At 39.0% G+C, this 27,060-nt stretch overlaps 1 protein-coding gene across 2 annotated transcripts in view; it reads right to left on the bottom strand.

Moving 5' to 3' along the window:
• Smchd1 (structural maintenance of chromosomes flexible hinge domain containing 1) overlaps positions 1-27,060 on the bottom strand; it is a 135,988-nt gene that overhangs the window by 107,531 nt on the left and 1,397 nt on the right. For both annotated transcript variants that reach the window (XM_042675370.1, XM_042675371.1), the window contains exons 2-7: positions 15,236-15,311; positions 14,302-14,463; positions 10,687-10,769; positions 9,495-9,625; positions 6,439-6,553; positions 6,215-6,334 (exon numbers count right to left, since the gene is read on the bottom strand). In XM_042675370.1, the coding sequence (XP_042531304.1) occupies positions 6,215-6,334; positions 6,439-6,553; positions 9,495-9,625; positions 10,687-10,769; positions 14,302-14,463; positions 15,236-15,311 (687 nt within the window). The remainder of the gene's footprint in view (positions 1-6,214; positions 6,335-6,438; positions 6,554-9,494; positions 9,626-10,686; positions 10,770-14,301; positions 14,464-15,235; positions 15,312-27,060) is intronic.

Here is a 27,060-nt window from a genome sequence, read left to right on the forward strand (position 1 = left end):
TGCAGTCAGGAGTTGCAGACCCATGTCTGCTCTCTCAAGCCAGCATGTGGCTCACATGAACCATCCCATGCCCGAGGAACCAGATGTTCAAACATATTCCTGGACACGAGTCTTCATATATGCATCTGGGCTAAGAGACTAGAGAGAAAACAGTAACCTTTGCTATCCAAATTTTTCCATCTTGTACAAATGCCCCATGAACTTAAAAGTTGGGACCTCAGCATTCAATGTTATGCCATTAGTTAAAAGACAGGAGGGTCATCTCTCTTTGGGTTTCATAAGGCATGTAGGTTTTTGTGATTGTGAGATTACGCCCTCTTCTGTAATCAATTTAAGGGGCCATCTTTTGTATGTTTCTTAGGATAGCTAGTCACCACCTACCAGTGTCAGTGGACATATAATTCTCTTCATCATAGTTGTTTGTTCCTTCCCTTCTGACTAGACATGAAGACAGTGATTTCAGAAACTAGGTTACTCAAAATAATTACTGAGTAATCTTTTGGTTTACATGAGGAAGCCACTTACTAAGGATTGATATCCTGTTTCCATGAGTGCTTGTTTCAAAAGTGCTTAAACAACTAGAACCTAGCTGTAAGAGAAGTTCAAATCCCAAATGTGGAGAAATGCAATGCTAAGAGATATCTCCCCACACAAAATCATTGTGTTCATTAAACTTTACTCATTAAGGTGAAAGGAGATGTCAGTCCTTAAGAGTACTAGGCTAAGGTTTTTCTATTAAATGAACTTAATACTCCATTCCCCAGAGAATCAGAGCAGCTGTATATCTCTGTATTTTTTTCATTTTCTTCCATCTTTCTCTCCAAGTACAGAAAAAAAAGATGGGAACCATTACTAGTATTCCTGGCAATTTTCTAATAGAATGTATTTTTTTAGAATTAGAGGACTTTAAGGCCAGGCGCCAGTGGCTCATGTCTGTAATCCTAGCTACTCAGAAGGCTGAGATATGAGGATCCCGGATTAAAGCCAGCTTGAGCAGGAAAGTCTATGAGACTCTTATCTCCACCAAAAACCAGAAAACCGGAAGTAGCACTGTGGCTCAAGTGGTAGAGCACTCACTCGCCTTGAGTGCTTCAAAATACTGAAAAGCTCAGGAACAGCAGGCCCAGGCCGAGGTTCAAGCCCCATGACCGACAAAAAAAAAAGAATTAGGACTTTAAAGGAAAGGGATTAAAGGACAATGTGGACTCAATATTAAAATTGGACAACAGAAACCTGATCTGTAAATAGGAGCTTTGTTTTTAATTCTATTAAGGTTATATTTACTACATTGGTCTTTCTAGTCTCAGTCAGTTGCACTCCTGAAAAAAAGTATAGTCAAGGATTATACTGATGATTTCCATTGTCAGGAATGAAACTAAACCAGTGGAAAAATGCCACCATTCTCAGTGGATATACCAAAATGAAATTATCAAATTAAAAGTATTAATGTAAAAATTTTTAATTACATGATTAAAAGAATTATTGCTTAATTGAAAAAATAATATAATGCACAAGGCAGTTAATAATAGATTAAGGGAAAAGATAAAGATCCTACAAAAACAGAAGACAGGAACCATACCCCATTTTAAACGTTAGTAAATTTTGCCTTTGAGGATTTCAGCAATCAAGATTTAATGGACAAAGACGAGGAAACAAAGGACCTTTTCTTAATCTGTCTTTTCACTTTTAGATGACTTTGTATTCTTTTTTTTTTTTGAGTCTGGTCTTGGGGCCTGAACTCTGGGCCTGGGTGCTGTCCCCCAGCTCTTCAGCTCAAGGCTAGCACTCTACCACTTGAGCCACAGCGCCACTTCCGGCTTTTTTCTTTTTGCTTATGTGGTGCTGAGGAATCGAACCCAAGGCCTCTGGCATGCAAGGCATGCGCTCTACCACTGAGCCACCTTCCCAGCCCCGACTTTGTATTCTTTACCTCACATATGGTGTATACATGTGCACATCTGAGGGAAGGTAAGGGGAAGGCACAGAATCAGTGGAAAATTGATGAAAAAGTGCAGCAGTGGTGCCTACCAGCTGCACTGGACATTAATGAAAATGAACCAAGCAACTTATGGTCAGAGATGGGAGGGAGGGAATGAGAGAGAATGAGGGAACAGATGATACTAAGAAAAGGAAAGAAATGTACTTATTACCTGACGTATGTAAAGGTAACCCTGCTGTATATCACCTCTAAAACAGTAATTTTTTTTTAATTTTTAAAAATTTAAAACAAAGTATTTAATAGACAGACAGATTGAGAGGTTAATTACAAGTCAATTATTTGCTGAAAAGGTCAAATATTGGCTGTGAGAAACTTCCCTCTAAAGGAAAGTCTCCTGGAAGAAGAACCTAGGACAACTCTAAGCAGCAAATTGATTCCAGTAAACTAAAGAGGAAATGTTGTAAATGTGGAAATTCAAGGCATGGAAAGCCAAATGCCTTAAGGAAGGGGCCACAATATTCAAAGATATGTTCCCTGTGCCATGAGGGAAAACACAAAATACTTGGAGAAAGGACTATTCTTCAAGGGAAGAAGAAGCCCCATGGGCAAGATCCACTTCTGAAATGGCAGTCCCTGAGAATTTAAAGATGCCAAAGGGTACCCACTATTCGAGCCACAACCAATCAACTCCCAATATCCTATACTATGAGAAACACAGAGTATTTCTTGACATGGCTAAGGAAAATTCATTTTAATAGATAATGGAGCCTAGCTTCCTTGAATCTCTCTAAATGGAGCTGCATAGTAAACAGTGTTGACAGATCTTGCAATATCACAAGATTCAATGCTCCCCTCATAAATATGAACATTTTATTTTTCTTAACCAAAATGCTCCAATTCCATTCCTGAGCAGAGATATTCCAATTACTTTAGGAACAAATAGTTTTGTAAATTGTCGTGTAGGAAGATAATCTGAGATTTTCTTCTTTGGTCTTCGTTAAAATAAGGCTAGTAAGATTATTTAATTGGTGCTGGGAAGGTGGCTCAGGGGTAGAGTGCTTGCCTTCCATGCATGAGGCCCAGGGTTCGATTCCTCAGCACCACATAAGCAGAAAAAGCCAGAAGTGGTGCTGTGGCTCAAGTGGTAGAGTGCTAGCCTTGAGCTCAGGCCCCACGATCAAAACAAAAAAAAAAAGATTATTTAATTTTCTTAGAAGAAGTTTTGTCTGAATTCAAAAATTTTGTAAAAATCAAATTAAACAAAGTATAGCAACCGATTTCTCTTACTGGGTACCTGTGCATGCCTACAAGCCCAGCTACTCAGGAAGCTCAGATCCAATGAGTGAAGTTTAAAGACAAGATGCAGAAAAGTCTGAGAGACTATTTCCAACTAACCAGTCAAAAAATCTGGACTGGAAGCATGAGCAAAAAAAAGACAAGCAATAGTAAAAGGCCCTAAATTCAAGCCCTAGAGTGGCAGAAGCTCTCTTTCAAGTAGGAAAGATATAGGAAGCTATGAGAATGTTTTTTGAAAAGGACAGTAAAGTGAAGAAAAAATAGTTTTGGACAAAGAAAGGGTCTTACAGAATAAGATTTGTCTTAACTGTTGTAAAGTGGGAAAAAAGAATTAAAACAAACTCTAGAAAATTAATAAAGTAGAATGTATTAGTAGGTCTTAAATATAATACAAAATGAAATTTTAAAGATTTATGATTAAGTTGGCTATAATTTGAAATCACCAAAAAGAATTAAGGATCAAGATACAATGCATGATGTTACAGCCCAATTTTGTGTATTAAAGTATTTTACTCTAACATTTGTAAAATCTGGCAAATCACTTTAAGACATAACTAGGTTTTTTGCTAATTTTATCAGGCCTTTCAACTACTTAGGAAACTAAGTTCATTTAAATATCTGTTTATATAAAGTGTTAAGTGATTGTAATTTACATTCTACTAAAACTGTATGGGCGGGGTTGGGAAGGTGGCTCAGTGGTAGAGCGCTTGTCTTGCATGCCTGAGGCCCTGGGTTCGATTCCTCAGCACCACATAAGCAAAAAGAAAAAAGCCGGAAGTGGCACTCTGGCTCAAGTGGTAGAGCACTAGCCTTGAGCTGAAGAGCTGAGGGACAGCGCCCAGGCCCAGAGTTCAGGCCCCACGACCGGACCCCCCAAAAAAAAAAAAAAAAAACCAACAATAAAACTATATGGGCTAAATGCCTAAGCTTTATTTTAAAAATATGCAACAATTTACAGGGAGGAGTAGGTAAGTTTAGTAACATGCAAAATGACCAGCAAGTATAGACTGAGTTATACAATGTGCGTTGAGTTAGGCCACTGTTGTATATATGAGATACACTTGTACAATAGAAAGGTCAATTTAGTTCACTGACACTGTTTCCCTAATTTAAGTTAAACAAATATTTGATTTGTGAATGCTTTAAATCTACTCTACCCAGCCAAAGCTTTTAAAGATGAAAAGTGTCACACATTGTGTAACATCTGTATAACTACTACTGCTAGGTCCTATTTATATTCAACGTACTTAGGTTCTCTAAGTAAATGAGCCTTCTAAAATGCTAGGCTTAGAACAAGACAGTGACGTAAAGTTATTAAACTCTATTAATTCCTTGTATGCATGTGTTCCTACTTGTAAGGACAGCTTTAAAAGTGCTGGTATAATGCTGTTAATCATAATTATACTAAAATTTTGTATGCAATGGAAAGAATAAGACTCCTGACAATTGCTAGTTTTTCTTAAATTTTAACTATAGCTATTCTGTTTTGGTCATCTACAGTTTGGATATTTAATCAGTTATTATCAAATTCACAGAAAATACCTCTAATAAGTACTCATATACTAGGTTCTTATTTTTATAAAGGATAACATTAAATCTAATACTAAAAATAGCCAAGGAAATTAATAAAATTTTCTTTTCCAAAGGCCAATGTAAGATATCAAAATCTACTGTCTTAAAAAAAAAGATTAAAAACACCTTAACTGGAAAACATAACTCAAAATGTTCAAGGAATGTGGAGTAAAAACTGTATTTATTTTCTTAAAAAATAGACAAGAAAATTCACCAAAATGTTACCAGTACTTTTCTGACACTGAACAAAATTTCTAAAATTTTATTTTAGAACCTTACAAAGCAATTTTAAAATGTTCAAGATTACACAAAAGATTTTAAGATGAAAAAATATAAAATGCTTCAAGCAGAAAATATAGAAGAAGGGCTGGGAAGGTGGCTCAGTGGTAGAGCGCTTGCCTTGCATGCATGAGGTCCTGGGTTCCATTCCTCAGCACCACATAAGCAAAAAGAAAAAAGCCAGACGTGGCGCTATGGCTCAAGTGGTAGAGCGCTAGCCTTGAGCTGAAGAGCTGAGGGACAGTGCTCAGGCCCCATGACTGGATCCAAAAAAAGAAAAGAAGAATAAATGTCATGTACTTTCCTCCAAGATTCAAATTTCTTAACAATTTGCCATATTGAAGTGACAATTTAAAAAGAAATTTGTAGGACAAATCCCATTTATTTCTCTGAAATTCTAATTTCCTAAAACCCCACTACCTTATCCTATCAGTGCTTTTCTAAAGTTTATATATTTCATAACAAGACTTTAAAACTCAAAGTTAAACTAGGAAAAACTACGTAACCTTATTAGGCTTTATAGGAAAACTTATTAATGATTTTAGCCTAAGGATGCAGGTAAATGGTAATTTTTACTATTCAAACAATTAAAAGAAAAAGAATGAACATCAAGTAACTCATTCCTAATATTTCATATTTCCAAGTTTTTAAACATTATTGAGCCAGGTGCTGGTGGCTCATGGCTGTAATCCTAGCTATTTAGTAGGCCGAGATTTAAGGATCGGGGTTTGAAGAAGTTAGCCTGGGCAGAAAAATCCATGAGACTGTTATCTCCAATAAACTACTCAGAAAAAGCAAGTTGTAGTGCTGTGGTTCAAGTGGTAGAGTGCTAGTCATGGGCTCGGAAGAGATTCAGGGACAGGGCCCAGGCCCTAAGGTCAAGCCTCAGGACTGGTTAAAAAAAAAACAAAAAACTGAGAGTCACACATGGCAGCACAATACCTATATAATCCAGCACTGAGAAGCTAAAGCAGAAAGACTAAAACTTCAAGTCCAGCCTAGGATAACAAAAAATCTCTCATTAAAAAAAAAACTAAATACTAACATTTTAGTAATAAATTAGAAAATGTCCTTATTATCTAGTCAAAGGAATAAATTTATAGTTGTGAGTTTTTAAATGTATTATACCTTTCTGTTTCTAATATATCCACTGTATATTGCCTCCTTATTTTTTTCCTTCTTCTCAAAATCTTCTTTAGAGAGCACAAGTTCATGAACATCTTGGGAATCTGCAGGTTTGCTTATCATCTGCCAAATATTAAAAACAGTACTTTAAAAACTGCTAATAGTTAAACTGCTTAATCTCAAAATATTTTGATCAAATTTCACTTATAAGAAATATTTTCACTTACTCTGGCTGATTGTCCAACAAAGAAAACAGCCTGTTTGCCACCAACACCAAAATAGGAAATATCACTATTTAAACTGCGTGGCACTGGTACTGGCCGAACATATCCTGAATGATCACTAAAATGAAACATTGCATTAATGCAGTGATTGTAAATAATCTATTTAAGTGCCTAAAAAAACTGACCACTAAGCCAGCTTAACTCAAACATGAAAAGTAATTAGAGCAAAGTCAAGACATCTACTCCAGTAGTTCTTATACCCACAGATCAGGCATTATGTCCCTGAAAACATTAAGAAATGAGAAAACTAAGCTCCAAATTCTCAAGTTCCCAAATAGGATTTTAAAAAAATCCTTTAGGAAAGATACTGATACAAGGATAAAGGATACTGATATAAAAATATATTTGGGACTGGGCACCAGCTCATGCTTATAACCCTAGCCACTCAGGAGGCTGAGATCTGAAGAACTCAGTTCAAAGCTAGCCCAGGCAGGAAAGTTCATGAGACCCTTATCTCCAATTAACCCTCAGAAAACTGTAAGTAGAACCATGGCTCTAAGTTGGAGAATGTTAGCCTTGAGTGAAAAAGCTCTGGGATAGTGCCCAGACCCTGAGTTCAAGTTCCAAGAAGATCACACACAAACATTTTGTTGCAAAACAAATGGCTAGTGAAACTGAAGGGTATATGGCTGGGAAAAACTATTACTAATATTATGTTCATTAAATAAAAATAAAATGTATTATTAAAGCAAAACATCCTTATATAGCTTTTAAAAGATTTTAATTTGCATCTATTAGTTATATAAAGGGTGAACAAATACAGCAGTGATTCTCACTATATTGAAAAAGAACAATTTGGAAGGGGAGAATCAAGAGGGGAAAACTGGGAGAAAAGGAAGGAAGAGATGACACTGTCCAAAAGATATGTACTCGTTACCTGACTTACATAACTGTAACTTTCTGTACATAAACTTTACAATAAAAATGTATCTACTTCAAATGTATGTCTTTCAGAAAATACCACACACCAAAAGTCAGCATGAGGACCAAGAAATTAAAAATCCAAATAGCAACTCTACACCGTCTTTTCAGAGACACAGAGAAAATTCACCAAGATAGGTAACATCCTAGATCATAAAACAAAACTAAATACATTTAAAAGCCCTGAAATCATTTAGAATATGTGGTTTGACCATAAGGAAAAAATACACAAACTAAATCAGGATATAGTGGTGCACACCTATAATCTTAGCACTTGGGAGAGGGAGATAAGAGAAATACAAATTACAGGGCAGTCTGGGTTATAGGAGACCATTAGAAAGACAAAAAAAAGAAAAGAAGAGGAGAGGGAAGAAGAGGGGAAGGAGATGGGAGGGGAGAGGAGAAAGCTATCTCAAATCTACAACTTAAAATATCAGAGCCTTATGGGATATTGGTGCCTTACTCCTGTTATCCTAGCTACTCAGGAGGCTGAGATCTGAGGATCATGGTTCAAAGGCAGCCTGGGCAAAAAAGTCCATGAGACTCTTACCTCCAAATAACCACCTAAAAGCTAGAAGTGGAGCTGAGGCTCAAGTAGTAGTACACTAGGATCAAGCAAAAAAAAATCTCAGGGACAGCACCCAGACTCTGAGTTCAAGTCCCAGGACTTGGTGGGAAACAAAACACAAAAAACAAACAGGTGCCAGTAGCTCTTGCCTCTAATCCTTTTTGTGCCTTGAGCACAAAAACCAAGGAATGACACTCAGGTCTGGCACAGGAAAAAAAACAAAAACACAGACTTGTAGGGGGCTGGGAAGGTGGCTCAGTGGTAGAGCGCTTGCCTTGCATGCATGAGGCCCTAGATTCGATTCCTCAGCACCAAATAAGCAAAAAGAAAAAAAGCCAGAAGTGGCGCTGTAGCTCAAGTGGAAGAGTGCTAGCCTTGAGCTGAAGAGCTGGGGGACAGTGCACAGGCCCAGAGTTCAAGCCCCACGACCGCCAAAAAAAAAAGACTTGTGGGTCAAATCTTTTCCTAATAGAGTTGTACACTATTACAAGAATTTAAATATTTATCCTTTTTGTTTGTTTTTGTTTTTTGGTCATGAAGCTTGAACCCCGGGCCTGGGTGCTGTCCTCAAGCTAGGGATCTACCACTGTGAGCCACAGCTCCACTTCCAGTTTTGTTTTCAGGTGGTTAATTCCCTGGAGAAAAGAGTCTCACATATTTCCCTGCTCTGTCTGGCTTCAAACCACCATCCTCAGATCTCAGCCTCCTGAGCAGCTAGGATTACAGGCCTGAGCCACCAGCATCAGGCTAAATATTTTGTAGCTTTCAGCATATTTCTTCTTATTCAGGACATTTTTTACAAGCCTATTATGAAACAAAACTGGGTTCTATTCCCAAATTACCATAAATGTTTTGAAAAACAGGACACTAAAATATAGAAATACAGAAGGTCGGGGCTGGGAAGGTGGCTCAGTGGTAGAGCATTTGCCTTGCATGATTGAGGCCCTGGGTTCAATTCCTCAGCACCACATAAGCATTAAAAAAAAGAAAGCCAGAAGTGGCGCTGTGGCTCAAGTGGTAGAGTGCTAGCCTTGAGCTGAAGAGCTAAGGGACAGCACCCAGGCCCAGAGTTCAGGCCCCATGACCAGACCCCCCCACAAAAAAATAAAAAATAAAAAAAAATAAAAAAAAGAAGTCCAAACTTTATGCACTTTCAGACATTTTGCTAGTGACATGAAGTGATTTCTAAAGCTTATTTTAAATTTAGTCTGTTGGCCTAAATAGTTCTTATCCCACTTAGGAAGAAAAGGGGGGAAGGTTCTAAGGTATTTAACGTATCAGTATAACCCCTTCTACTTCAGGAAATGCAAAAAGAACTGTTCATTAAAGCATTTTATCTTATAAGGCACAATAATATATAATTCTACTTCTAATATTAATCACAAAAACTCTGTAATAAAACCTAAATATGTTAAAATCTAAATACTTTAATGTATTGCATGTATATAAAGGCACATTAAGAGTTACCTTTAAATACAGCCACCCATTAAAAAATGTAAAATTTTCTAACCTTTCAAAGTCACCTTGCCTTGTAAATTTTGACAACCTGTACACAGCCCAGTTGTTAAGCTGTTTGGAGGTCATTCCTCTTCCATTATCTATCACCGCCACTGCAGGTTTTCCTTGTGTTTCATCAAAAAGCTATGAAACAAAAGTTCAAAAAGACAAGAACAATCAACTCAATATTTGTGATACATATATATATGATTCAATAAATATGATTCAGTATATATGATTCTACATTGCTGGTAGAAGTATAAAGTAATTCAACTTTCTGAAAGGCACTTCAGCCAAATCTACCAAAAGCCTTAGAATTTTTTTTTTCTTTGTGGGTCATAGGGCTTGAACTCTGGGCCTGAGCACTCTCTTTGCACTCTTCAGCGCAAGGCCAATGCTCTACCACTTGAGACACAGCGCCATTTCTGGTTTTTCTAGTAGTTAACTGGAGATAAGAGTCTCACAGAGTTTCCTGCCTGGGCTAGCTCTGAGCCACGATCCTCAGATCTTAGCTTTCTGAGGATTACAAACATGAGTCACTGGCACCTGGCTTGCCTTAGAATTATTAATGTCTCCTTAACCCAGAAAATTCACTTCACAGAATTCGACTTAAGGAAATAATTAAAGGACACGTACAGAGACATATTAATATTCATCATCTTTGCATTTTTCCTAATGGCAAAAGTATAGGGGAAACAGATTATGTAACTTACACTACAGCAAACAAATTACTCTGCAGCAATGGAATACTGTATTGTAGACTAGTCATATATCAAATGTTTACAATGTATTTCTAGAAAAGAGGGGGGTTTAAGTGTATTCTACATGTAAATATACATATCATATGCATAGAAAATAAGACTAATGGAAAAAAATCTTAACACTGGATAAAGACATCAAATTAGTATTACTACCCTTGCTATATCTTTGTTTTCTTTTTTTTCTGTTCTTATAAAAAATTTAAATTTCTTTTTTTTTTTTTTGGCAGTCTTGGGCTTTGAACTCAGGGCCTGGGCTCTGTCCCTGAGCCTCTCTGTGCTCAATGCTAGCACTCTACCACTTGAGCCACAGTGCCACTTCTAGCTTTTTTCTATTTATGTGATACTAAGGAATAGAACACAGGGTTTCATGCATGCTAGGCAAGTACCCTACTACTAAGCCACATTCCCAGCCAAAAACTTTTATTTCTTCATGCATTTTCTTACCAACTTAATCTGTATTCTTCTAATACCAACATTATGAGAAGTAGCCGACAATGAATTATCAATTAATTCTGCAAGAGCAAATGCTGAAAGAGATTGAGAAAACATTATTGTTTAACTTTTCCCTCCTCAATATATCATAAAATGGTTCAAAGCAGAAGAAACTCCAATCACCATCAGCATAAAAAAGCAGTCATCAATCAATACTTGTATGGTATTATACAGCATAAGTCGGCCAACCATTATTCCTATTTTAATAAGGAGTTTATAATCTAAGAAAAACATACAGACACAAGAAACAGAAGACTATAATCATAACCTGAAATAATCTACAAAGTAACCGCATCATATACAAATCAAAAGTAATCACACTCAAAGAGAAAAATATAAAGCAACTATAAAGTGTCTCATAAGAGCTAGTTTGAAGACAGGATGTGGCACACATCTGTGACCCCAGCACTAGGGACACTGAGCAGGAGGAATACCAGTTCTAGGCCTGTCAGCAATATAGCAAGCAAGACCTTGTCTGAAAACAAAAGACCAAAACTAAATAAAAATGTTATTGTCAAATGGCAGGACACTTCTTCACAGAACTACGACAGATTCTTTATCAAACCACTAATCTGACATCCAATTTATCAGTAACATATATTCTTTCTTATAGTCCACTATTTAAAACTTTTTTCACATTTTTCTCCTTAGTTAAAAAGAAAGGCAAATATATTGTAAACATGTATGGAAATCTAACAATGAAATCCCACTTTGTATACTAATTGTAAGCTAATTTTAAAATGCTAAAAGAAAAAAAGGGGCTAGACTTGGTAGCATACTCAATGAGCAAAGAGGAGGAGGCAAAAAGATTCAGAGTTCAATGCCAACTAGAGCTACATGTTGCTTGGTGTATTAGCATGACACTAACTCTAGCACTTGGGAGACCAAGGTGAGAAGACCACAAATCCCAGGGCTACATGGGGAGTTTTAAGCCAGCTTGGGCTACAAGGCAAGATCATATCCCTCAAAAAAAGGAGAATAAAGGAGGAAAAGAGAAATGGAGAATGGAGGGAGAGAAAGAATGAAGAGGAGGAAAGGAGGGGAAGAAATAAAGGAAAAGAAGAAAACAGAGAAGAAAAAAGGAAAAGAATGGTAGTTCATGCTTGTTATCCCAGCACTTGAGAAGCTGAGCTCCACTAAGAGGATGTCAGAGCCAGGCTGGGCTACACAGCATTACCCAATCAAAAACATAAAAATAAGGACACAGCTGGGCACCAGTGGCTCATGCCTGTAATCCTAGCTACTCAGAGGCTGAGATCTGAGGAACACGGTTCAAAGCCAGCCCAAGTAGAAAAATGTGAGACTCTTATTTCCAAGTAACCACTGAAAAACCAGAAATGGCCCTGTGGTTCAAAGTGATAGAGCACTAGCTTTGAGCAAAAGAACTCAGGGACAGCACCCAAGCCCTGAGTTCAAGGCCTCTGACCTACAAAAATAAATAAATAAAATAATTACAACCCCAGCAGCTAGACTAGTGTCTCATGCCTATAATCCCACTCAAGAGGGTAAGATCTGAGGATCATGATTCAAAACCAGCCTGAACAGGAAAGTCTGGGAGACTCTTATCTGCAATTAACTCTTAACTCTACCAGAAGTAGAGCTACGGCTCAAGTGGTAGAATGCTAGCCTTTAACAAAAAAGTTCAAGGACGGCACCAGGCCTAGTTCAAGCCCCAGAACTGACACAAAACAACAACAAATAGAAACAAAAAACAAAAACAGGGGGCTGGGAAGGTGGCTCAGTGGTAGAGCGCGTGCCTTGCAAGCCTGAGGCCCTAGGTTCCATTCCTCAGCACCATATAAGCAAAAAGAAAAAAGCCGGAAGTGGTGCTGTGGCTCAAGTGGTAGAGCGCTAGCCTTGAGCTGAAGAGCTGAGGGACAGCGCCCAGACCCAGAGTTCAGGCCCCACGACCGGACCCCCCCCCCCAAAAAAAAAACAGACCAATACGATACTGGTGGCTCATGCCTGTAATCCTAGCTGCTCAGAGGATGAAGTCAGATGACCCTGGTTTGAAGCCAGCCAGGCTCCAAATAACTAGCAAAAAGTTCCAAGTAGATGCAGCTAATATATTCATTGTACATTACACAAAAACTGAATTACATAACTTGAGGGTAGAGAATGAAAGAAGAAAAAATGGGGAGAACAATCAAAGGGGTGAAATTGATCAAGATGCATTGTACTCCTAACTTGACATACGGAATTGTAATCTCTATAGAACTACATAATGAAAAAAAAAAAAAAAGCTGCAAGTAAAAGTGTGGTGCAAATGGTAGAACACCGGCTTTGAGGAAAAAAGCCAAGCAAGAGAGAAAGGCCTTGAGCTCAAGCCACAGTACCAGCATCAAAAAAAAAAAAAAAAGTAAAATAACTAGAGCAAAAGATGGTGGGAGTGTGGTTCAAGTTGTACAGTGTCTTAATTAGCACAAGGCCTATTTCAAATTCCAGTACAGTAAAATAAGTAGTTTATAATAAGTATGTAAGGAGTACTAAGCACTTCTTCAGCAAGATTCAGAAAGGACTGGACACCAATTACTAATGCCTATAAACATAGCTACTCAAGCAACTGATCTGAAAAGTTAATGTGAAGTTGGCCAGGGCAGACAAATTTGAGAGACTCCTATATCTGATTAATCAGCCAAATGCTAGATGTGGAGGTGTAGTTCACATGGTACAGTACCAGTCACAAGCGGAAAAAGCCAAGCAAGTATGTAAGGCCCTAAGTTCATGATTAACAAATAATAAAGGTATTCTAAAAGTAGAATAGAAACTGAAGAAAATGATGAAGACAAGGAGACAAGACTACAAATTTGTGCAATTCAGCTAAATTTCCAAAGTGAACTCAGTAGTAGAAAGCTTGTTGTGAACACACAAGGTCCTCTATTTGATCCCACAAAACAAACAAATAATTCCAAGGTAAAATATATTTTCTTAATTAAGAGGTTTATAAGGAGATCAGGAAAAATGAGGAAAGGAAAGTATACAAAAGAAGAAGCACATATATGTATAAAATCTCTCATCTGTTCAAAGGAGTTAGCTTTAAAGGAGAGTATTTTTACTCTGAAGAGGATAGGTTAAGTATACTATGATAAAGAGGTCAACTGAGTGCCAGGGGCTTGTGCCTGTAATCCTAGCTACTCAGGAGGCTGAGATCTGAGAACAGAGGTTCAAAGCCAGCCCAGGCAGAACAGTCCATGAGACTGCTATTAACCACCAATTAACCAACAAATGCTAGAAATGGAGATATGGCTCAAATGGTAGAGCACCAGCCTTGAGTACAAAAGCTTAGAGACAGTATGTAGGTCCTAATTTCAAGCCCCAGGACACAGACGGACACACAGACACACAGACGGATGGACGGACAGACACACGGGGAGACACAGACACAGACACACAGACACACACACACGAAGAAAAAACAAAAATCTGAGAATGAAATCTCAAAATGAATGTTTATATTGCTCTACTAGCATAGAATGAGAAACATGTAAAATATGAAAGAATGGAATATGTTTTAGTTGATTAAAGAGAATAATAGTTTGTCAAATTTTGTATCAATGGAATACTTACGCAAGGGATTTTGTCCTTCACTTGCATAATATTCATACATGCCACTTTTAACAAGTGTGTCATAGTGAGGTAGAAAGTCAATTCGTTCTTTTGTAGCTGCTGGTAATAACTGAGTGACTGACTGCAACAGGTATAAAGTGATTCCATCTTTAACAGTGTCATCTGTAATCAGAGTTAAATTTTAAATACTAAAATGACATAAGAAGCTCAATGAAATAATTTTGAATATGCAAACTGTATCTTGAATATCTTTTAACAATGATACATGCAAACTGCCAAACCATGTTATCTATAAATTCCAGTTATATTTTATTAAGGATATCAATGGAACATGCATAAACATTTCCACTTATATGAAACAATTCCTAATAGGTTAAACTGTCAAGAGGAAGGCAGATGGAAATCTGCCTTGGAGTGGTGTCAACCTGGAGAAAACTAGTTACATTTAAGAGAAACAATCAACCTGGATATGATGGTACATTCCTGTAATCCTAACACTAGGGAGGCTGAGACAAGAGAATTGTGAGTTGGGTTTAATCCTAGGCTACGTAACAGGATCTATGTATATCAATGGGGAAAAAAAAGGTAGCAGGTCTCACAAACCTTTTTATGGGGTATAAAAAGATGATAATAGAAAATTTCAAGTTGGCTAAGAAAAACAGATTTTTAAAACAGATCCCTCCAACAAGAGTCTCACCTTCTGTACCCCTAAACAATAACTATTTTCCTATTAGTAGTGTTCAAAAAATAATACCTAAGTAGTGTAATGTAACGATATGTATTATAATCTCACTGACACACATAGCCAGTTTCCTCTTATCAAACCAATTAACCAAAATCATCAACAGTTTTAAATAGATATCTAGGTGAGTAAAATAGTTACTGTTATATCATATTAAATATAAAAGTATAAACAATAATATAATTTACTTACCAAAATTATCATGAGTAATTTCTTTCCTACTTGTAGTTGTAATAACAAACTTTTCTTCGGGTGAAATGCCAATTGTCTAGCCAAAACAAGAGAAATAAAATGCATGTCTCCAAAAAGGAAAAATGCAAATATGCAAAAATTCAAGTAGGCAAGAATGTGAAAATACTGACAGTTTAATATTATGATTTTTCAACAATTGCTATATTTACTTGCCTATATACAAGCCAATACTTTTAAATTCTCCTTCTGCAAAACTGATAAACATAAACCACATAAATAACTTAGTTAACAGGACTGCTTTCCTGGAACTGTCACCTAGGAACACTAATAATTAGGAAGGACATTTGAAAAGAGTCTTTTTTTTTGGGGGGGGGGGGGTGGGGGGGGGTCCGGTCGTGAGGCCTGAACTCTAGGCCTGGGCACTCTCAGTTCTTCAGCTCAAGGCTAGCGCTCTACCACTTGAGCCACAGCGCCACTTCTGGCTTTTTCTTTTTGCTTATGTGGTGCTGAGGAATCGAACCCAGGGCCTCAGGCATGCAAGGCAAGCGCTCTACCACTGACCCACCTTCCTAGCCCCTGAAAAGTCTTAACATCAGCAAGACCTAGATAAAAGGGGCTGGGAAGGTGGCTCAGTGGTAGAGCGCTTGCTTTGCACGCCTGAGGCCCTGGGTTTGATTCCTCAGCACCACATAAGCAAAAAGAAAAAGCCGGAAGTGGCGCTGTGGCTCAAGTGGTAGAGCGCTAGCCTTGAGCTGAAGAGCTGAGGGACAGCGCCCAGGCCCAGAGTTCAGGACCCACGACTGGACCCAAAAAAAAAAGACCTAGATAAAAGCATATTTCAAGCCATTCGAGTAACCCATTTGTTTGAAGAAAAGCTAACATTTATCTTTTTAATAATTAGATATTTAAAATGTTGAAATAGGTATTTTATAGCAGCAAGATAAAAAACAGCCACACCATCAAAGATATTATGCAATATCTATGCCATCCAAACTATTAAAAGAAGCTTTATACCTACTATACCTTTCAAAAAAGTAACTTTAAAATATTAAAGCAGACTGAGAATGTGGCTTAGTGGTAGAGTGCTTGCCTAATTCCTCAGTACCACATAAACAGAAAAAGCCAGAAGTGTCTTTGTGGCTGGAGTGGTAAAGGGCTAACCTTGAGCAAAAGAAGCTCAGGTACAGGACAGTGGCCAGGCCCTGAGTTCAAGCCCCAGGACTAGAAAAACAAAAAGTGTATTATAAATTACAGGGAAATATTACTGCAACGAGACAAACAGGCTTCAGTAATTAAAAAGGTAAAAATCAGCAGGACTCTGTTGGTTCATGCCTATAATCCTAGACATTTGGGAAAATGGGATTGAAAGGCTTAACGTTCAAGGCCAGCTCAGGCAAAAGAGTTCTTGAGACCACCCCCATCTCCTCAATGAAAGCTGGGCACTATAGCATGATCCTGTTATAACTACAGTGAATGTTAACTGGACAGTGCCCAGCCTTGCACCCAGGTATGGAACAAGACTATCTTAAAAATAACCAGCAAAATCTTAAGGCACAGCTCAACAATAAGAAAACCTGCCAAACTATTTCTAGCACTAGTTCAAACCCTGCTAATGCTCAAGGCTAGAGCCCTACCAGTTGAGTCACAGCTCCACTTCTGGATTCTCTGGTAGTTCACTGAAGATAAGAATCTTACGTGGGGCTGGGAAGGTGGCTCAGTGGTAGAGCACTTGCCTTGCATGCCTGAGGCCCTGGGTTCAATTCCTCAGCACCACATAAGCAAAAAGAAAAAAGCCGGAAGTAACGCTGTGGCTCAAGTGGTAGAGTGCTAGCCTTGAGCTGAAGAGCTGAGGGACAGCACCCAGGTCCAGAGTTCAGACCCCACGACCAGACCCAAAAAAAAAAAAAGAAAAAGAAAAAAAAAGAATCTTACGCATTTTTCTGACTAGGCTGGCTTCAAATATTTCCCTGTAATTTATAATATGCTTTGTCCCCCCAGTCCTGGGTCTTGAATTCAGGACCTGCGCATTGTCCTGTCCCTGAGCTTCTTTTGCTCAGTTAGCCCTCTACCACTCCAGCCACAAAGCCACTTCTGGTTTTTTCTCTTTATGTGATACTGAAGAATCAAGCCCAGAGCTTCATGCATGCTAGGCAAACACTCTACCACCAATCCATCTGAGATCCTCAGATCTCAGCTTCCTGGAGTAGCTAGGATTATAAAATAAGCCACCCGCACGAGGCCAAAAAGAAATTTTTTTTTAATCTCAGCTGAGGATGTAGGTAGTTGGTTGAGCACTTGTTTAGTAAGACCATACTTGTGATTCTTCAGAATCACAAAGTGAGGGGGGGAAAAGTCCAAGCAAATAAATATAAAAAGGCAGGCCATCAGAATATCACCATCAGATGAACCATCAGATAGTTTATAATATTATGCAGACAGTTCAGCTTAAATATGTAGAATTCAATGGCAGCACTGCTATCATTGAATAAGTGAACATTCATATATATGCTTTATAATGTGGTATGAAGTATAGCCTACAAAATATTGTTTGACTTTCAACCCAAAGAGATTGAACCTAAATCTAATCAAGTTTTTAAGCTACTGAATAGCTTAGCACAGACTAATCCAGAATGTGAAATATTAAAAAGAAAAAAAAAGCCTGATTTGAGAACTGTAGGAGAATTAGAGATTGAAAAAGGAAGTTTCTCGGGGCTAGGAAGGTGGCTCAGTGGTAGAGTGCTTGCCTTGCATGTATAAGGCCCTGGGTTTGATTCTTCAGCAAAAGCCAGAAAGCATAAGCATAAGCAGAAAAAGCCAGAAGTGGCGCTGTGGCTCAAGTGGTAGGGTGCTAGCAATGAGCTGAAAAGCTGAGGGACAGCACTCAGGCCCAGAGTTCAGACCCCATGACCGACAAAAAAAAAAAAAAAGAAGAAGTTTCTCCAATACTTTAAATTTAAATTAGGAATCGCCTACAAACAAATCTTTAAAGAAACTGCCCGATTAATGAGTAGACTTAAAGAGAGTTCTCTGAAGACTAAGTAAGAATCGCCAATAAATAGACACATGAAGAAATGCTCAACTTCTCTAGCCATAAAAGAAATGGAAATCAAAACAGCATTGAGATACCACCTCACCTCAGTTAGAATGACTATAATCAAGAAATCTAATAACAGATGCTGGAGATGTGGCCAAAAGGGAACACTACTGCATTGCTGGAGGGAGTATAAACTTGTTCAACCACTTTGGAAAGCAGTATGGAGGTTCCTCAAAAGACTCTACATAGAGCTCCCCTATGACCCAGCAATCCCACTTTAGGGCATTTACCAAAAGATCACAAACAAGGCTATACTAAAGCTGCAGCACAACTATGTTTATCACAGCATTATTTACCATAGCTAAGATATGGAACCAACCCAGATGCCCCTCAGTAGATGAATGTATCAAGAAAATGTGGTATGGGTTGGGAAGATGGCTCAGTGGTAGAGTGCTTGCCTTGCATGCATGAGGCCCTGGGTTCAATTCCTCAGCACCACAGAAGCAGAAAAAGCCGGAAGTGGCATTGTGGCTCAAGTGGTAGAGCACTAGCCTTGAGCTGAAGAGCTGAGGCACAGTGCCCAGGTCCAGAGTTCAGGCCCACAACCGAAAAAAAAAGTGGTGTGTGTGTATGTATATGTAATTATATATATAATTCTATGCCTCCATCAAAAAGAATGACACTGCCCCATTTGTTAGGAAATGGAAAAGACTTGGAAAAAATTATATTAAGTGAAGTAAGGCAGGCCCAAAAAAACACAGGTTCCTTATTTGTAATAACTAGTATATATCTAGGACAAGCAGAAAAGGTCAAAGCTATGTACATATGACCATACAAGATGATGCTAAGCAAAATGAACCCCAAGATAGGGACACCAATGGTTTTATCTTTCTTGCTGTTATTTTTTAATGTATTTATACTATGTGATTTTTTTTTTGTTTCCTTTGTATGTTCTTCCCTTATGATATAACCCATATTTTCACTGTATTTGATTCTGGTACCCAGCATCTTGTATATACATTTTTCTAATTAGGAAAGGGAAGGGAAATAACAAATGCTGAAATAAGGATACAAGTTGCCTCATTATAACAATGAGAGGTTCAAGACACTATGTAGATCTTTACAACTTGGGGGGAGGGGAGGGAAGGGACAGTAGAGAAAAAACAAAGGAGGAAGTAACAATACTGGATAGGAAATGTACTCATTACCTTACTCATGTCCTGTAACCTCTGTATAGTATTTTTACTACATATTTTATTATATATTTATTTTAACATATATTTTTAAAATTTAAATTAGGGAACACTGAAGAAAACAAGTTCTATCTGAGGATCCTACTGAATTCTATTTTTAACATATAAACTATAAAGACATTTTAAAAGGAGAAATCTGAATATGTACTGAAATATACACATATATTGTAAAGTATTCAAATCCCAATGTTCTCTCTCTCTCTCTTTCTCTCACACACACACACACACACACACACACACACACACACACACACACACACACACACACGAAAAAAGAAAAGAGAAAAAAACACTCAATTTTGGGGTCAGGGGTTATAATTTATGCCAGTAATCCCAGCTAGATGAGTATCTTGCATCTAAAGTCAGCTAAAATGATAGAAATATGACAAATTATTGGTAACTGCTAAACATCAAGCAAAGAGTATATGGGGGTTGATTATACATTTATTTCAGTGTATGTTCAAAAAAAAAATTTTTTTTGGCAGGTCCTGGGGTTTGAACTCAGGGCCTGGGCTCCGTCCCTAAGCCTCTCTGTGCTCAGGGCTAGGAATCCACCACTTGAGCCACAGCATCACTTTTGGCTTTTTCTGTTTATGTGGTACTGAACAACTGAACCCAGGGCCTCATACATGCTAGGCAAGCACTCTACCACTAAGCTATATTCCCAGCCCTGTTCAAAACTTTTTATAAGAAAATTTCTGGTTTAAAATTCCTGTAATATGTGGTGGTGTAATATGAGGTGGTTCAGTGGTGGAGTGCTTGCCTTGCATGCATGAAGCCCTGGTTTCAATTCCTCAGTACCACATAAACAGAAAAAGCCAGAAGTGGCACTGTGGCTTAAGTGGTAGAGTACTTGCCTGGAGTTAAAGAGTTGAGGGACAGCACCTAGGCCCAGAGTTCAAACCCAACGACTGACCCCTCTCCCCCCCAAAAAATCCTATAATATGGGGCTGGGAATGTAGCTCAGTGGTAGAGTGCTTGCCTCACATTCATGAGGCCCTACGTTCGATTCATCAGCATCACATAAACAGAAAAAGCCGGAAGTGGTACTATGGCGCAAGTAGTAGAGTGCTAGCCTTGAGCTGAAGAGTTGAGGGACAGTGACGAGGCCCAGAATTCAAGCCCTATGACCAACTAAATAAATAAATAAATAAAATTCCTGTAATAAACTAGGGGAAGAGAATAAGAGTTCGAAACATACGTATACACTTATGTGTGAGATCTTGACAAATAAAAGGTAACATTACAAATCACAGAGAAAGAATATTCAGTGGTAATATTGATCAACTATTAATCACATGTTAGTAAATAAAAATTTCTATTTCAACAATCAGGAATATAAATTGCACAAGAATTAAAGCAGATGTTTTGTTTTCTTGAGGGGAGGATGTGCTAGGGATCCAACCCAGCCTTAAGCATGTGCTTAATCACTAAGCTACATATACCCCCAGCCTGAAAGTCAGCACCCTATTAATCCAAAATTGTAGAAGAAAACACAGGGAACTAATTGTAAGAGAAAAGGAAAGGTCTGGAGGCAGTATGTTCAGCAGTAGGGAAAAAAATATCCAAAATTAGGGACTGCCTAATTTTCTTGTATCACAGAATTGGCTTTCAATTTTTTTTTTTTGCCAGTCTTGGGGCTTGAACTCAGGGTTTGGGCCCTGTCCTTGAGCTTCTTTCTTGCTCAAGACTAGCACTCTACCACTTGAGCCAAAGCACCACTTCTGGCTTCTTCTGTTTATATGGTACTAAGGAATCAAACCCAGGGCTTCATGCAAGCACTCTACCACTACACCACACTCCCAACCCCTATCTTTCAATTTTTAATCTGTGTCAAAAATCCAGCATGGTGGGGCCTACCTGTAATATTATCAGCACTCAGAAGAAATTTGAGTTCCAGGCCTCTGGGGCTACATAATAGGGGATGAAGGGAGGAAGACATAGGCAGGAAGAGTGGGAAAGTAGGCAAGGAAAGGGGGAGGGATTTGTAAAAAATCTCAACAGACACTTCTTAAAAGACAGGCATACACCCAATAAGTACTCTTATCTGAAATACCTGGAGCTAGAAGTGTTTCTACTTTTTATTTTTGAGATTCCACCCATCTGAATATACATAATGAGATATCTTGGGGATGGTCTCAAGTCTAAACAGAAATCATTTATCCTTCATAACATTTTATAAAGTAGACCTTTGGTACCCACAGGTATATGGTACCAAAGAAACATAACGGAAGAAAAACCACAAATGGTCAGGATATAGTGTCTGCTACTGTACTATGGTATGGATGCTTGATTTATTTTTTCCCATAATGCTGTCCAACTTCCACTAAAGACATGCTGCCTTTCAACAAATGATCTAGATTTCAATCCCAGTTTCACTGCATATAATCTTGGATTTAATTAAGTTCACATAAGTGATTGAAAACAGTTATGAGATTGTGGCAGATAGACTTGGTTTTAAAAGTTAGTCTTCCTAGCCAGGCACCAGTGAGTGGCTCAGGCCTGTAATCCTAGCTACTCAAGGGACTGAGATCTAATTATTGCAATTCAAAGCTGCCAAGGCAGGAAAGTCCGTGAGACTCTAATCTGAAAACCTGAAGTGGTGCTATGGCTCAATGGTAGAGTGCTATCCTTGAGCTAAAGAGCTGAGGGATGGTACTCAGGCTCAGAGTTCAAGCTCCATGACCAAAAAAAAAAATCAGTCTTCTTAAGTTTCCCCTCTAACCTCTAATCAAATATAAATTTCATCTGTTCTATGAAAGAAACACATTAGTAAAAAGGAATTTTTTCCTTGGTTTTAAAGTCTTTTTCTTGGTTTTCCATGGTTTCTGAAGTTTAAGGATCCTAAATTCCAGGCGAGCCTGAAATAGCATGTACCTGTCTAGATAGGTAATAGGTAATAGGTAAGTAGGAAGGCAAGTAGGCAGGCACAAACAGAAACACAAATATACACACACAAGCAAACAGATGGGTGCCACCCATGAGGTGACACTCTCAGCACTCTGGAAGATGAGACATAGGGGTTATGAGTTTGAGGCTAGAGTGGGTTGCATAAGACCCTATTTCAAAAAAAAAAAAAAACAGCACAGAAATAAAAGAACAAAGGGTGAACAAATGGAGCAGTGGTACTCACTAGACACAATGTTGAATATTAACTATACAACTTATGGGTGGGGATGGGCAGAAAAAAACAAAGAGTGAGGGAGTGATACTGTCCAAAAAGAAATGCAGGGGCTGGGAAGGTGGCTCAGTGGTAGAGCGCTTGCCTTGCATGCCTGAGGCCCTGGGTTCGATTCCTCAGCACCACATAAGCAAAAAGAAAAAAGCCGGAAGTGGCGCTGTGACTCAAGTGGTAGAGCGCTAGCCTTGAGCTGAAGAACTGAGGGACAGCGCCCAGGCCCAGAGTTCAGGCCCCACAACCGGACCAAAAAAAAAAAAGAAATGCAATCTTTACCTGACTTATGTAATAGAAACCCCTCTGTATGTCACCTTTATAGTAACAATAAAAATAAATTAAAACCAAACAAAGAAAAATAAACAATAGGGCTGGGAATATGGTTTAGTGGTAGTGTGCTTGCCTAGCATACATAAAGCCCTGGGTTCCATTCCTCAGTACCACATAAGCAGAAAAGGCCAGAAGTAGAGCTGTGGCTCAAGTGGTAGAGTGCCAGTCTTGAGCCAAAGAAGCTCAGGGACAGTGCTAAGGCCCTGAGTTCAAGGTCCAAAATAGCCTAAATAAATAAATAAATAGGCATACTAAGAAAAATAATAAAGATGTGCTTTTTGGCTAAGATCAAGTTTTAAAATAGGTATCATTAGAAGTGAAGGTGTGGCTCAAGTGGTAGAGTGCCACCTTTGAGTGAAAGCCTTGGTACTAGACTATACACAAACACACACACACACACCTCAACAGGTATCATCAGAAGCTTTAAAAATGTTCCTGGGCAGATGGAGGAGGAGATTGGAAGGGATGGGAAGGGGAAACAAAGGAGGAGGCAACAATGCTTGATAAGAAATGTACTCATTACCTTGCCCATGTAATTGTAACCCCTCTGTATGGTATTTTCACAATAAATTTTTTTTTTTTTTTAAACGTTCCTGAGAGTGGGGAAGGTGGCTCAGTGGTAGAGTGCTAGCCTTGCATGCATGAGGTCCTGGGTTCAATTCCTCATCACCACGTAAGCAGAAAAAGTGGTGCTATGACTCAAGTGGTAGAGTGCTAGCCTTGACCTGAAGAGCTGAGAGACAGCACCCAGATCCAAAGTTCAGACCCCATGACCAACAAAAAAATAAACACTTGCTTAAAAAAAAAAAGTTCCTGGGCTGGGAAGGTGGCTCAGTGGTAGAGCGCTTGCCTTGCATGCCTGAGGCCCTGGGTTCGATTCCTCAGCACCACATAAGCAAAAAAAAGAAAAAAGCCGGAAGTGGCGCTGTGGCTCAAGTGGTAGAGTGCTAGCCTTGAGCTGAAGAGCTGAGGGACAGCGCCCAGGTCCAGAGTTCAGGCCCCACGACCGGACCCAAAAAAAAAAAAAAAAAGTTCCTAAACTGCCAGGTGTCAATGGCTGAGATTTGGAGGATTGAGGTTCAAAGACAGCCTGGGCAGAAAAGTTCACAAGACTCCATCTCCAAAATAACCAGCACCATAAGTGGAGGTATGGCTCAACTGGCAGAAAGCCAACTTGAGTAAAAAGAAGTCTCAGAACAGAGAAAGGCCCCAGTTCAAGAGCCAGTACTAGGACAAAAAAAAGGAACAAAATAACTATCAAAGCTTGCCACTTATAATCCTAGTTACTCAGGAAATCTGAGATCTGAGAATTGGGGTTCAAAACTAGCCCTGGCAGAAAAGTCCTAAAAGCCTTTACTTTCAGTTAACCAGCAAAATGAAGGACTGGAAGTATGGCTCAAGTGGTAGAGCATCAGCAGGGAAAAAAGTGAAAAAGCTAGTGCTCACGGCCCGAAGTTCAAGCTCTGGGAACACAGAGATACCAAAAAAAAAAAGACAAAAGAAAAAAAAAAAGGACATACACACAGCAAAACACAAGACTAGATGTGTAGCATGCTAGCCCAGCAAGGATATGGCCAAGTTTAAGCCCCAGGTTGTACCTGATAACACAGAAGTTCCTGCTGGGCACTGATGGTTCAGCTGATGGTTCACACACATAATCCTCAATGCTCGGGAGGCTGAGATCTGAGAATCATGGTTGGAAGCCAGCCTGAGCAGTAAAGTCCATGAGACTCTTATCTCTAATTAATCACCTAAAAGCCAGAAGTGGAGCTTGGCTCAAAGGCTCAAGTAGTAGTGTGCTAGCTTGAGGGGAACAAAAGCTCAGAGGCAATACCCAGACCCTGAGTTCAAGCCCCAGGACAACACTAAAAATAAATGATGTAAGTATTCAAAAATGTTTTCTATAGGGGGTTATAAAGGGAGGGAGGAAGGGTAAACAAATGCAATTGTACTATCCAGTATACACTATGTGGAAAATGAGCTATGTTAACTTTTAAGAAGGAATGGGAGGAGGAAAATGGGGGAAAGTGAAAGAAGTGCATTGCCTGACTTATAAAATGGTAACCCTAATAATAACACCCTAAAATAACAATAAAATTGCATTTCAAATTTTTTTTTACCATAGCATTACTTAATATTACAGTATTGCTCATGCTTGTAATCATAGCTACTCAGGAAGCTGAGATCTGAAGATCATGGTCTGAAGCAAGCCAGGGCAGAAAAGTCTGTGAGACTTATCTCCAGTTGACTACCAGAGAATTGGAATTGACACTGTGGCTCAAAGTGGTAGAATGCTGGCCTTGAGCCAAAGAGCTCAAGGACAGCGCCTAGTCCCTGAGTTCAAGACTCATGACCAAAAAAAAAAAAAAAGTGGTAACTAACCTGCTCAGTTCTAATATTTACTACAAAAGCCTGCATTAGACACACTTGGAAGTGCTGGTGATGTAGTTCAGAGGTAGAGCATGTACCTAACATACGTGGTTTGTTCACCAGCACTGACATTTATAACACACACCCAAAAGACAGCTTCAGCAGAATAGGTAAAAATGTTGAAAGGGGTAATATTAAGATATATTGTATTCATAAACTGTTTTGTTAAATAGCAACTCTTTTACACAACTATTTAAAGATATTAAAAAATTAATTTAAGGGCTGGGAAGGTGACTCAGTGGTAGAGCGCTTGCCTTGCATGCTCGAGGCCCTGGGTTCGATTCCTCAGCACCACATAAGCAAAAAGAAAAAAGCCGGAAGTGGCGCTGTGGCTCAAGTGGTAGAGCGCTAGCCTTGAGCTGAAGAGCTGAGGGACAGCGCCCAGGCCCAGAGTTCAGCCCCACGACCGGACCCCCCCAAAAAAAATTTAATTTAAAAAATGTCTTAGGCAATATTAAGTGAAAAATGAAGCTGAATATTAAACATTATAGTGATTTTTGTACCTGTAATCCCAGCATTTGGGAGGCTCAGGCAGAAGAATCTAAATTTGTGGCCAGCATAGGCCACATGGTAAGACCTAGTAGTTTAAGAAAAAAAAAACAGAAAGCCTACTTTGGAATCTACTATCATATATCCAGGCTCATTATAACTTTACAGGTTCAGGGTTTTTTCCTCATTTATTCATTTTAATCTGGTCATTCAAAATATGTTAGGCATAAAAACAGATATGAAGAAAACAAAGTCCTTGGGTGGGGAAGGTGGCTCAGTGGTAGAGTGCTTGCCTTGCATACATGAGGCCCTTGGTTCCATTCCTCAGCACCGCATAAGGAGAAAAAGCCAGAACTGGCATTGTGGCTCAAGTGGTAGAGCGCTAGCCTTGAGCTAAAGAGCTGGGGGGACAGTGCCCAGGCCCAGAGTTCAGGCCCCACTACTGACCCTCCCCCCCCCAAAAAAAGAGAAGTCCTTGTTCAAGTCATTTTTATTGTATGGATCTTAATTTTAATTATTTCAGCAACTATACAAAGTTATGTGCTCAGGCCATTTCTAAACCTAAGGAAAAACACTCCTAGAAAGTTCTTTTTCCTTAGAAGCTAAATGCGATGTAGCTGAAAAAGGGCCTCGTGTGGTTCATTCCAACATGACTACTTTCTTTTAAAAACCTCCTAGCTACAAAATACTTTTCACTTTAAAAGCAGGTTTTTTCTTTCTTTCTTTTTTTTTTGGTCCGGTCGTGGGGCCTGAACTGTGGGCCCGGGCGCTGTCCCTCAGCTCTTCAGCTCAAGGCTAGCGCTCTACCACTTGAGCCACAGCGCCACTTCCGGCTTTTTTCTTTTTGCTTATGTGGTGCTGAGGAATCGAACCCAGGGCCTCGAGCATACAAGGCAAGCGCTCTACCACTGAGCCACCTTCCCAGCCCCTAAAAGCAGGTTTTCTTAATCTTTTTGTTGTTGTTGTTAAACAAACTAAAGCAAAAGTGGATGTAATTATTTGGACAGCAACCGAAGTTAGTTCAAGATTTCTCAAGTGTGGGGCTGGGAAAGTAGCTCAATGGTAGAGCGCTTGCCTTGCATGCCTGAGGCCCTGGGTTCGATTCCTCAGCACC

Source organism: Dipodomys spectabilis, unplaced genomic scaffold (genome assembly GCF_019054845.1).
Source record: "Dipodomys spectabilis isolate Male_0828 unplaced genomic scaffold, ASM1905484v1 ptg000024l, whole genome shotgun sequence".
Classification (NCBI taxonomy): domain Eukaryota; kingdom Metazoa; phylum Chordata; class Mammalia; order Rodentia; family Heteromyidae; genus Dipodomys; species Dipodomys spectabilis.